Here is a 12,876-nt window from a genome sequence, read left to right on the forward strand (position 1 = left end):
GATTATTACCCAGTCTCATTGACTGTTGTTCAACAAATGTAGTACATTCTAAGGCATTACTCAAATAAAAGCTGTCACTGCCATTTTGGTTTCTCTTGTAACTGCCTAGTAATGCTGTATCACAGGAAGACATGAATGTTCATTGGTTACTGATACAGTCCAATATGGTGATTAGAACCAAGTGTTCTGGAGTTAGATGGCCTGGCTGGAATGAAGTTCTTGTTCCCCTTCACATATTAGATTTGTGACTTCGACTAACTTCTCTGAACTTCAGTGATCTCTATTATAAAACAAAGATAACAATCTTTATATATCATAATGTGTTTTGGGGTCAATACATGCAAAATGCTTAACACAGCACTGACAAAGTATTAGCTTAATTGACGAGCTATAATTATTTAGTGGTTTTACAGAACACCATCATATCCATTTTCTTATCTATGCCTTCATACAGAAGAGTTCAGTCTCTTCACAGCTGCAAGTTTAAAGTGCCCTCAAAAGCTTTCCTTTTTCATTCTTCTATGTATTTCTTGAAAGAGGTGGTAACCAAAATTGTACAAAGAAGTTTCAGTGCAAATACATGACCATTTTTATTACTCTGGTCTTCCTATTTATAACCTACTGCCTGCAGATTACAACGAGGTCACACTGGGAGAGTATTTTCAAAGAGGTCTATAAGTACTCCCTGAAATGATTTCTGGATTATAACTAATTGCTTCAAGACCATCATTTTAAGTGTTATTTGGTTATTACCTAAATGAACTGCCTATATAGTGCAGGGCACACCACTCTTCAGGCAGGTATCAAATTCTCTGTTCACCTGTTCTACCTTGACATTTCATTGTTCTGAAGAATCTGTATTGTTACTTGTCACCCACATTTCCCAAGCACCTACTTTCAGATCCCTGTGGAACTGTGACGAAGCAGTCATCGTACAGATTCCTGAAACACTTGGCTGGCCATCATCCCCATTCCCTTTCCCCTAAGCCAGTTTGTTAAACGTGGAAAGACAATTTGCAAGGTTTTCACCTTTTCTTCTCAAACAACCTTCTGTATAGCTTCTGAACACTTAAATAATTCATAGAAGATTATTTCTCTTCATCACATGTTTTACTATTTCCATGAATGCTAGAAAATTAACCCACAATGTATTTCTAAAAAGGTTAAAATGGTTAGCAGGCTCCTTTGTAAAGATTCCATTAACCGTTTTAAGATGGAAATGAGACCCTTCAAACTATAATTCTAAATATCCCCACTGAATCTTTCCTACAGTTGAATGCAGTCAAATTTCTAGTATATCATTCAAAAACAAACTCCTTGAAAGATATTTCTAACCTTTTTCCAAAGAGATGCTATGCTATGCATGCTAAGTCGCTTCAGTCGTGTCCGACTCTGTGCGACCCTATGGACAGCAGCCCCCAGGCTCCTCTGTCCACAGGATTCTCTAGGCAAGAATACTGGATTAGGTTGCCATTTCCTTCTCCAAAAGAAAAGGATGAGCAGTATCTTATTAAAGATGGTATTCTTATACAAATCAAGTTCCCAAATGTGTTTCATACCAGTGTCCTGAATATTGGGGGAATAAAAGAAAGACCTCACATCTAGATGAAAACAAATGATCTGGAATTGGTTGCTAATATGTTACCAAACAGAAACTAGTTACCTCATTAGAATGATTCTCTTACAAGAGAACCAAAGGCAGAGAAAATATGCTAACATTGAAAAGAATCCTGAATTTAGGTTATCTGTGAGGATGAATGAGTGGCTTGAATGAGAAGGTTGCTTAATTTGGGATTAGATATTGTGAAATCTATCTGACAATTGTAGACACAGGCTGGTTTATAAACTGTATATCTTGCTGTGAAGCTATTTTTAATTTCTGCAATGCTCTTGAAGGGTTGAGAATGATAAGAAAGCAGTGTAGGTACTAGCTATCTTTCCTTTACTATGATGTGAGAAAACAAACAGCAGTTAGCAGTGAGAAGGTGGAGAAATGAGTACTAGGCTTGCAACTGGAATACTTGAATCTGATCCCAGCAGTGTGACCTACTAACTGTGTGACCTCAGGCAAATTATTTAACTTGTATGAACCAGTTTCTTCATCTGTGAGATATGTTGAACAATATCAATTTCACACAGCTGCTGAGGACTAAATAACATATTAATGAGAGCTGTAAGAAAAAAAAAAGCTCAGGAAAATTAAAATTTAAGTATTACTATGATAGAGTTTCTCTGTCTCCATTTTAATCTACCAATCCACATTTTCCCACTTGAGTTTCTTTAAGATATAGGTATGGATGTCAAATAATTATGCTGTTTTTGAACCTACATAAAAACACAAACTTATGTATTTTTACTACTGATTTCATAATTTCTATCACTTCCTTTTAAAAGATCCAATTTTCAGAGTATAAGCATCATAGCATTTAACTAATATAGTGGTTTTTTGTGCACCTTCTCTTCATGAGATGAAGCCTAATGCTGCACTCTAATCATCCCTACTTCTAACAAACACATAGGGCCTGGTTACAGCTTATATTCAGGAAATAATAGTTGTGGAGGCACACAAATGGAGAGATGAAGAGTGGGACTCGCTTACAAACTAACAGGAGCAAGTACATTCATCCTAGAGCTTTAACCTTTAGTGATGGCCCCACTAGTTACTAGCCATATATGTATTTTTGGGAAAGTCATTCACCCGCTATGAGTTTCAGCTTTCTCATCAGAGGATATCAATGTCTATTTTATTAATCTCAGAGAAGCTTCAAGTGAGAACAAACAAGTGTTTTGAAAAGTAAAATATAAAAACATAAGGGGTAATATTAATATTTGCCTTTCAGACTAATGCAAAGTATTTAGGTTTTCAGCTATTTCCCTTTTATACTTGGAAGAAATATTTTGTATCTTGCACCTGTTTGTCCTGCTAATTCTCTGGCTGGTTTTAGTTTGATATTTTATGAATTCTTTTATTAAGTCTCATACAATGTTATGTTTTTGTTGTTGTTTGTCCAAGTGCCCAAATCACTTCCATTCTGAGGTTCTACAATTCAGAATTTCTAGTTTATATCTTGCCTGAGGTTTCCTTCAAAGAGATGTGGGGGAAAAGGTCCCTTTTCTTTCTTTGACTTTCCCAGTTATGTACTTTTTAGGGGGTGTAGGAATGGTGCACCTTGGAGTAGGTGATGGAAGAAAGGGAAGGAATGCACACATTAAAATTTTTTCTAGGCACTGAATATGAAAGTTTCTAGAGTGCCTGGCCTTTTTTTGTATATTATTTGCTATTTAAACTATTTCTTTTCCTTTTTAAAATTTTGAACTGTTATTATACTTCCTTCCTTTAAAAATATTTAGTTTCTTTCTTTTTAACACCAGTCTGGACATCATTCCATCACAGGTCTAAGAACACTGCTCACTACAACTGTATCCAAAATGAAAGCAAAGGAGAGGATAATCTTATAATCCAGGATGCTACAGGTAATCTTAGGACAAAGCATCTCTCTTAGCTGATTCGTCTCAACTAAAAATTTAAATGAACTGATAAAAAAGACCTGAGGCTGTTTCAAGAAGCAGCCTTTTTCTTTAAAGTACATACATTTATGTCCTTCCCCAGAACCTTCATCTGCAGCATAGGGCTCTGCTTTGAAATACATGTACTGTATTTCTCCCCTACTCTTGCCACTCTCATCATATTCACTGTCCGTTCCAGAGTCTTCTTCTGCTGTATCCCATGTCTCCTTTTTCCCTTCGTTCGCTTTAGTTCTTCTACTACTCGTGATGCTGTGAGAGTCAAGTCCATTAGCCAAAGGGATCTGAGCATTATCTGCATTGCACAAAGTATCACTGCTATGACTCGAGCTAAGAATATCACTGTCCACCGAACTTGTACTCCTATCATTATTCACATCTGAATCTGATCGCTCTTCAGACTGAAAATTTTCAGGATCAGAAGTCTGCATATGCTGTTCAAGTTCTCTATTATCCACTGAGGCTGAGGAGCCCCTCTCATTGAGAGGTGATTCAATGTTTTCAAAGTCACTTGTCTCAGTACTCTTGCTGCTGTCCCCATTATCTCCCTCCTGCTGCTGCTGCAGTGACAAGCTTTTGAGTTTTTCAGTGCTTTCTTCTAGAATAGCTTCCACAGACTTTAGGCTCCCTGCAGGTCCTTTGACTCTTTCACAGTCATCATCCACGTTCCCAGAGTCACCCCCAGCTTTCTGGTATGCTGTCCTTTTGGAATAAGATCCTGGAGATTGTTCAGGTAGCAAAACAAATAATCTGATTGTATTTGCATGCCGATCCAGGAGTTTCCATAAATGAGAGTCTGTAAAGGCCATCTGGTAATCCAGAGTCTCAGAGCTTTCAACAAACACCTAAACAGTAAGTTAAAGAGTTACATTACACCATTAATTTGGGGGACAATCTCTTTCAATGTAAGAATAATACCACATCAGTATAAGACAGTGCACAATAGATTATAAAATTTGAGATGATAATGTTTCTAAAGGACATATATATTGTTTTTGGAGACTAAAATAAACTATGTTCATATCTCCTTGTAATTGGCCATAAACTGTGCTAAGATAGATGGGGCACACGTGTGTGTGTGCCTGTCAAATCTCTTGCTTACTGGAACACTCATAAAAACATCTTGGCAATGCAACGCCAAAATCCAAGTTCTATAAAAAAATTTATGGACAAATGACTTGATTCTATAGCAAATAAACTGCAAGGAAACAAACATGAAGGGAAAGCTTTAGACTAAAATAAACTTGAGATATTACGGACTTTATTCAGATTCTGATTTGAGCAAATTTTATTGAAAAAAAAATTTTAAGATAATCAGGGAAATCTGAACACCTCATGAGTAGATATTGGTTAATATTAAGGCATTTCTGTTAATTTTTTAGGTGTAATAATGTAATTGTGGTTATGTTTTTAAAAGAGTTCTCATCTTTTAGAAATATACACTCATATTGCTTACAGATGAAATGATATGATGCTGGGGATATTTCTAAAATAATCTAGGGGAAGTAGTTAGTTACATATAGATGAATCAAGACTTAATAATTATAGAAGCTGGGTGATAAGTACATAAGGGTTCATTACACTATTTTCTGCATTTCTGCATATATTTGAAATTTTCTATAATAAAATTTTAAAAAGTGAAATGCATATATATACATATATATCTGGCAATTATGAATAGCATTTTGATTTTTGTATAAATGTTATTCAATAAATGTTATAAATGAGGGCTATAAGCTAACCATTTAAGGAAAAAAATTAAGTTAGATCCTTCCCACTCCTTACCCTAAAACAGTATTAGGGTAGATTAGAGATTTTAATGTTATATACAAATACCACACACAAGTACTGCAAGAAACTAGAGGTGAATAAAAATTACTCATCAAAATTAATAAAACAGTATAAAAAAAGGGCTAAATGTGATGAAAGATCAATCTTTCCTAAGATGAAAGAGATTGGAAATGGTGATAAATAAAAGATGGTAATCAAGGAAACTTTGCTACAGTTTATCCAGAGTAAACCAATAGCATAGGAATAAACACATGAAAAATGATATGATGGAAACATAATGATACCAAGAGATGCAACAAAAAGACCAACATGAACTTTCTTTTTCCTTCTAGAGATAAATGAGTAGGCAAAGGGAATAACATGGAATGAACCCAAGAAAAGAATTTTCTGTATACTAGGCATGCTTCAGACTCACCATGAAGTACCGCTTTAGGGGAGGAGCTCAAGAATAAACAAAATTCAGAGGATATAATCACTGTGACCAGAAGTAGTCATCAAGGTTCCACCAGAGAGGCAGGACTAATCGGGGACTTGAAAAATAAATGTAGGGAGATGGGGGAAAACACTACATGTGGGGGCGGCACAGGAACAAGGCAAAAAGGAGAACCAGCAAGATTCACTTAGAAGACAAAGAAGTATGATCTGACCTGACTATAAAGATAGGTAGTTACTGGAAGGATGTGAGAATTTAAAAGGTAAATTTCAGACAAATGGTGACTAGCAGTATAGAAAATAGTAATGGAAAAATAAAAGACATACCTTATTACTTCTAAAAAACCCTTCGTTTTTCAGGGTTTTACTGGGCACAGTGAGAAGGCGCAAGTCATTGTAGCAGCGCTCCAGCACTACTCTCATCGTCTCAGCAGGTAAATGGACGGCCTGAAATGAAAGTGATTTAATTAAAAAGCACTTTCTCAAAATAATTATGCTTGACTTGGAAATATAGGAAAATAAGACACTGTTGAGTTCTTAAAAAGAGCAGAAAGAAAATTAAGAGAAAAATAATCTTACTAGAGATTTACAAATTAAAAAAAAAAAAAAAATTAGTCCTATCCACTAACTAGCCTGTAAATTAGGAGAACAGAGTATCACTTATAATGTATGCTCTGAAACTATTTTAAAAGTAACAATTACTCACTAAAAGTTGTATTTCTTCCAAACTCATGAAGTAAAGGAGGTGATCTGATTCCAAAGAAAATGAATAACTGACTATGAGAACTGATGTCAAACCACTTAACTTCCTGACTTTTGATCAGGTCTTCTGTATTGTGTTAATACTTCTACTAAATCAATTTTTTTTCTATGTAAAATGAGATTAAATTAGTAGGTAAATTTTAAAGTTATTCTAAAATTTCATGTCCTTAATTTTTCATGTCACTTAAGAGATTTCTCATGAAATGAGCAAATAAAAATAATTTACATTTTACAAAACCTCATTTGTATAGTTAATGATGACTAATTCTGAAGCATCCTAGTTATAAACACTAAATTTCTTGGCATCCTGTTTTCTGTCTATACTGTACAGACATATTTTTCCCCAACAAAATTATAAGCTTCAGGGAAGAAAACACATGTGTTTCTTTTGTATTCTACCTCAGTGCTCATATTCTAGACTAAACTATAAAACAGAGCAGTTAATCCTAAACTATGACTTCAAAATATGATTTGTTTCCTCTGATTATTACTGTGGCAAAAGTGTTGGAAGTAATTTTTTAACATAATAATAACTTCTATATAATAATTCACATTTATTTTCACAAAAAGAGCACTTATTTATTTTACTCATGTTCACAACAACCCTGTTAAAATAGGCATTAAAAAATTCCAGATGAGGTAAAAGACAATACTACCATAAACTGAATAACTAGAAATGACTGGAAACTGGAAGTTTCTTGACTTGTGATTTCTGAACAATTTCCACCACACCAAAGGACCCTGCTGCTGCTGCTGCTATCGCGTCAGTCATGTCCGCCTCTGTGCAACCCCAGAGATGGCGGCCCACCAGGCTCCCCCGTCCCTGGGATTCTCCAGGCAAGAACACTGGAGTGGGCTGCCATTTCCTTCTCCAATGCATGAAAGTGAAAAGTGAAAGTGAAGTCACTCAGTCATGTCCGACTGATCGCAACCTCATGGACGGCAGCCCACCAGGCTCCTGCATCCATGGGATTTTCCAGGCAAGAGTACTGGAGTGGGGTGCCACTGCCTTCTCCCTAAAGGACCCTAAGTGGGGTTAATTTTGCCTATATTTGTGTGCTCAGTGTTCTACAGAATACAAGATCCCTGAAAGGATTATAATCATTTCTCTGGAGTGGAACAGTTTTCTATCCAAGGAAATGTGAATGTTTCATCATGATGTTTTTCAGTTCAAGAATTCTGAATGAGCCTATGCTCTTTACTATTAACTCACATAATGTGACTGATAGCAGCTTACTCTTCTATTTCTATTCATTTATCACTATCTTTCTGGTTACCCCAATGTGAAACTCCTCAGGTCTTCTGTGTTCCTGCCTTGCTCTAATTTTTAGCAATTGCAAGTGCTGCCAATTTTATTTATAGATTCACTCTTACAAATCTCTACTTTTTTCATTTCTGGTCATATGTGTTCACCTAAATTATTTCAACAACCTCATCTATTAATATGTTCCTGGTTCCTCCCTCAGCCCATTGGGAACGATAGTCTGGAATTGCCAGAATTACCACACTACAGCATAGCTCTCTTATCATAACACTGCTGTACTTAGAAAACCAACCAACCAGCCTACTTCCTACATTAAACAGAGTCCAAACTTCTCTGTTTACATTTAAAAACCTGCCATGAGATAAAGTGAACCTGTGTTTCCAGGCATGCACTTCACAATGATCCAGCCAAACACACAAGTCACTGCCACGTGCACCTGCTTCACATTCGTACCTTCACATTTAGGTCAGTCTGCTTCTTCCACTATGAAGCATCCTTTTCTCCCAACAAGTCATCTCCAAGCTATGAATACATTGGCTTCTTGAGGTAAAGATCGGTTCCTACATCTAATAACTATCACATAGTGCTTTGTACATAGCAGGCATTTAAAAATATTCATTGACCAATTTTAAAACTTACCTTTGAAATAAGCTGTTTGAACTCTGTAACTGTTTCATTTAAGTAAGCTCGAACAGTGATAGGAGCAGCTACAGATTCTGCCTTTAGATCAACAACATGAACTTTCACCATTACTTCTGTCACATTTGAAAAACACAGAAACACAAATGGAGGTTCTTTTTTAAAAAGGCATTTCACATTAGCAATGCAATCTAAATGTGTTTCTAATAGACAGCAAAGATGTTTTTCTAATTGTCAAGACGGTAGATGTATATGTTAACATGCATAATACAATTAACACTTCTTTCACAATTTATCACATTACAAATATATATAAAGAACTAAAAAATAAAGCGAATAAAAAGGTTCTTATAGATCTCTTTAAACAAGGCCAAAGTCAAAATGTGATTTTTAAAAATACATGCTTTGTTTCCTTATAAAATATTAATACCACTCCTGTCAAATTTTTCAAGCATACTAAAAATACACATCCAAAGTTCTAAAATACAGAGCAAAACTACAACACTAACATAAAATAACTAGGGAAAACAAATACTAAAGGGGACATAGCAGCCCTACTTGCTTTTTACAACATTCATTGAACAATTCAAGACCTTGTTCATAATCAAAGACTTCTTCTCAAAATAATATTCTCTATATCCTATGGAAAATTCAACAGAAAAGCTTTGGTTTACATGTTTGTTTTCTGACTTAAAAGTTTCATGTTATAACTTAATGCCATCTTCTCTCCTGTTTTTAGGAAATCATATATAACTTAACTTTCAGTCACCAGAAAAATAAATGATCTTCAACCACCAGATTTAGCAGATTTTCTCCAGCTTTAACTGTTTTAATCTCTTGTATGTAGTACATGTCAATCTTCCATTTCCCCCCATGTAGCTAATCTAAATTTGAATATTATTCTAAAGCATTGATTATTAAACAATAAAGGAGATTATAAGTGTCATAATACACAACAACATTTAGAGTTCTCTTTTTAAAAAGTGAGTTATTTTGCTGACCAATGTTATACTTTTATCATAATTTCTACAGTCTAGTTCAAAAATAATCTGAAAGAAAATACTCCAAAGGGACTCTTTATGGATATAGCGGAGTATGACTGAAGAAGCTCTTGAGAGAATACCATACTTAATCTACTTTGGAAAGAAGAGACTTCAAAAAAAGGAGGTGTGGAAGATCCACAGAAGAACAGAATTTGAAAGAGTTATGGAACCATGTCTTCAAGGAGACCCTGAAGACTCTACTTCGGAGACTTTATGAGAATATACTTTTTTGGGCCGTGGTCTTCTCTATAAAGAGAGAGGCAGGGGAAGAGGCAGAGGCAGAGATAGGAAGGAAGGATGATTTAGTACTGGAGAAGAAAAATCCTATTGAAGACTTCTATTTTGTTTTTTTGCTTTGTTATTTGTTTTTTAAATTTTGTGTATAGTTTTTTAAAAGTAGTCTAGAATTTAATTCCAGGTTTGTGGCTCACTACTTCAAAACCTATCGAAATTATTATACATTCTGAGAACATGTAAAAAATTTAAAAATAATTTCTATAAACAAAAAACTTTATGAAAATGTAAGTCCTTTACAATTCAAAATACCATAAAAATGCTTACCTCCAGGTTTATAAGACTGGAAAACTTGATCAGGTCTTCTTGTCTCCAACAGCAGATCAAACATGTATGTTGACTTGACTCCACCTAGTAAAAGACCCATTGGAGTATCTTCTTCTCCTTCATATGATCGTTCAAGATAATCATGAAACTCATCATATTTAACAAGACGACAGCAATCCATGGGTACTACCTCTTCTAAATCCATCATCTAAAAGAATACAACACCCAAGGAAAAAGGAAAAAAAAATTTTTTAATCTGATATGTAACTATACTAACAAGAGGTCCTAACAAACAATAAAGTCCATATATATATTTATGATTTGCATAAAAGCTCAAAGGCATGACTTAAATGGTATTTTAAAATAACCATATTTCATTATCCCTCAAATTATACAACCTATACAAACATATTTTAAAGACTTTTAAAAAGTTAACAATCTAAACTTCAGAATGTATCTGCTACAGTGGTGCTATGGTAAAGAACTTGCCTGCCAATGCAGGAGACATAAGAGACACAGGTTCCATCCCTGCACTGGGAAGATCCCCTGGAGGAGGGCATGGCAACTCACTCCAGTATTCTTTCCTGGAGAATCCCTTGGACAGAGGAGCCTGGCAGGCTACAGTCCACAGGGTCACAAAGAGTAGGACATGACTGAAGCGACTTAGCAATAAAAAACAAAAACAATCTGAATATAAAGAATAAATAAATATCTTTGTTTCTAATTCTATTTCTGAGTTGTAGAAAGCTTAACTGGTTTTCAGAGTGAGAAAGTTCCCAAAAGCAATGAACCACATTTCAAAGAAGAGGTATAAACTACGCTCCTTAAGAGATACATTGATAGGATTTAATGGGCAAGTGGAAAACAAAAGCTACTTGCAAGTGTTTATACTACTACTGACTATAATAAAAACTTGGGAAAATGTTAGTATCATTATGTAAGATATCAATAATTAAATGCCAACAGTACAACTAAACATACCTTATAAGCCATTTCTACTGCTTCCTTTAGTGTCTTATCCTTATGAACTTCCAATTTATTTTCCATCATCACTTGTTTCACAGGATGCAAACAGAATAATTTTATCTAGAAAATGTAAAATATTATCATTAACTCAACAAGTCATAAATCAAATTACTTCCTTTGTAGACAGTATTTAAATCAAATTATTATAATTCTTAAAAAACATAATTGAGATCACTCTCCCTCGGGTCTATTTATCTCACTTAATAACTGATACTGTCTTGCTATCAAAAATTCAAAATCATTCATTTTAACAACTGTATGTTTCTTTATAAGCATGTATCACAATTTATGAAATCACTCTCCTACTGATATACATTCAAGTTGTTTCCAATTTTTCCCTAATTTGGAAAATACTGTGGAGTATGCCGTGGTAGTCGAAGTTTTTACTGCACTGTAATTATTTCATTAGATAATATTTTTTAAGAGAATCATATGAAAGAATATAAATTTGCTTTAAGGTTCTTGATAAATGTAATGCAAATACTAAACAGAAAGTTTTATAAATTTACTCTTGTAGAAGAATGTTACAAAGTTCACCTCATTGTAACCTTACCAGCACTATTATCACATTACTGGTTTTTTATGCATAAAATAAAATCACTTTACCTCAGTAATATAGTTGGTTAATTGCTTAATGATTACACAACTCAATGAGTAAGTTTTGAGAAATGTAGTTAAGCAAAGTTTAATAGCACTTTTTAATTAAAAGTAAATTAGGAAATCCAACCTTGCATGTATTGCGCTCAATTTCTCGTTGCCTCTTTTCTTGTTCTTCCAATTCTCTCTCTCTCTGCACCAAGTTTTTAATATGTTCTGGATACTCATCTACTTCTAGAAATTCTATTAATAGTAAAAACAGTTAAGGTAAAACAGTGCCACTGAGACTGAGCTTCCTTTATACAATTTTGTTCTACTATATTTCCAGAGAATATACTTCTACTACAGCTGTTATTAAAATTTAGTTCAATTACATCAATCTTTCAACATGGAACACAAACTTCTTCCAGACAACGGTGAAGAGGTAGTTAATAATAACACATGGTTAGGTTTCAAAAAAGCCGAATCTTTACCTATATACCTCTTGGCTCCTGACAACTCTAGCAGGTAAATTAAGATTTTTGGAGTGAAAAAGCCTCCCTTAAACTTGAAAATAAAAGCACTTTTGATTTCAAATAGTGCTATCACGAAATTGTGCAACCTTGGGTAGGTTTACTTCTCCAAGCCTTGTTTTTTCTCAGCTTCTTAATAGCACCTACCACAAAGAGTTATTACCTGAGATAAAATGAAATGTAATAAATACTGTTGATACACTATTACTACAAATGGTATTTATTTTATTATTATTCACTAATATGATCATCTTTCCTTTGTTCTCAAAGTAGTCTTTTAGCTGCCTTTTTTAATAAGGGAGGCACCATTCTTTATTTTTTATTATTTACTTATTTATTTTTGGCTGCACTGGGTCTTCATTTTTTGCGTGGGCTTTCTCTAGGTGCGGCGAACAGGGCCTACTCTTTCTCGTGGTGCATGGCCTTCTCTTTGTGGTGGCTTCTCCTGTTGCAAACACAGGCTCTAGGTGTACGGGCTTCAGAAGTGGCAGCACGTGTGCAGGCTGAGTAGTTGCAATATGTGAGTGTAGGCTCAATAGTTGTGGCACACAAGCTTAGTCGCTCCAGGACATGTGGAATCTTCCCAGACCAGGGAGCAAACCCATGACCCCTGCAGTGGCAGGTGGATTCCTACCCACTGTGTCATCAGGAAAGTTCCCAGCTGCCTTCTAATCAAAGAACTTCAAATGTAACTCAAAGTGTTAGAAGTGACAGTATGAGATTA

General features: G+C 34.8%; 1 protein-coding gene across 6 annotated transcripts in view; it reads right to left on the bottom strand.

Moving 5' to 3' along the window:
• USP47 (ubiquitin specific peptidase 47) overlaps positions 1 to 12,876 on the bottom strand; it is a 103,175-nt gene that overhangs the window by 10,675 nt on the left and 79,624 nt on the right. For 5 of the 6 annotated variants that reach the window (XM_055548624.1, XM_055548622.1, XM_055548620.1 and 2 more), the window contains 6 exons: positions 11,771 to 11,883; positions 10,999 to 11,103; positions 10,018 to 10,225; positions 8,414 to 8,529; positions 6,076 to 6,195; positions 3,593 to 4,370 (listed from right to left, as the gene is read on the bottom strand). In XM_055548624.1, coding sequence (XP_055404599.1) covers positions 3,593 to 4,370; positions 6,076 to 6,195; positions 8,414 to 8,529; positions 10,018 to 10,225; positions 10,999 to 11,103; positions 11,771 to 11,883 — 1,440 coding nt within the window. The remainder of the gene's footprint in view (positions 1 to 3,592; positions 4,371 to 6,075; positions 6,196 to 8,413; positions 8,530 to 10,017; positions 10,226 to 10,998; positions 11,104 to 11,770; positions 11,884 to 12,876) is intronic. The other variant, XM_055548621.1, reaches the window with a different exon arrangement.

Source organism: Bubalus kerabau, chromosome 15 (genome assembly GCF_029407905.1).
Source record: "Bubalus kerabau isolate K-KA32 ecotype Philippines breed swamp buffalo chromosome 15, PCC_UOA_SB_1v2, whole genome shotgun sequence".
Classification (NCBI taxonomy): Eukaryota; Metazoa; Chordata; class Mammalia; order Artiodactyla; family Bovidae; genus Bubalus; species Bubalus kerabau.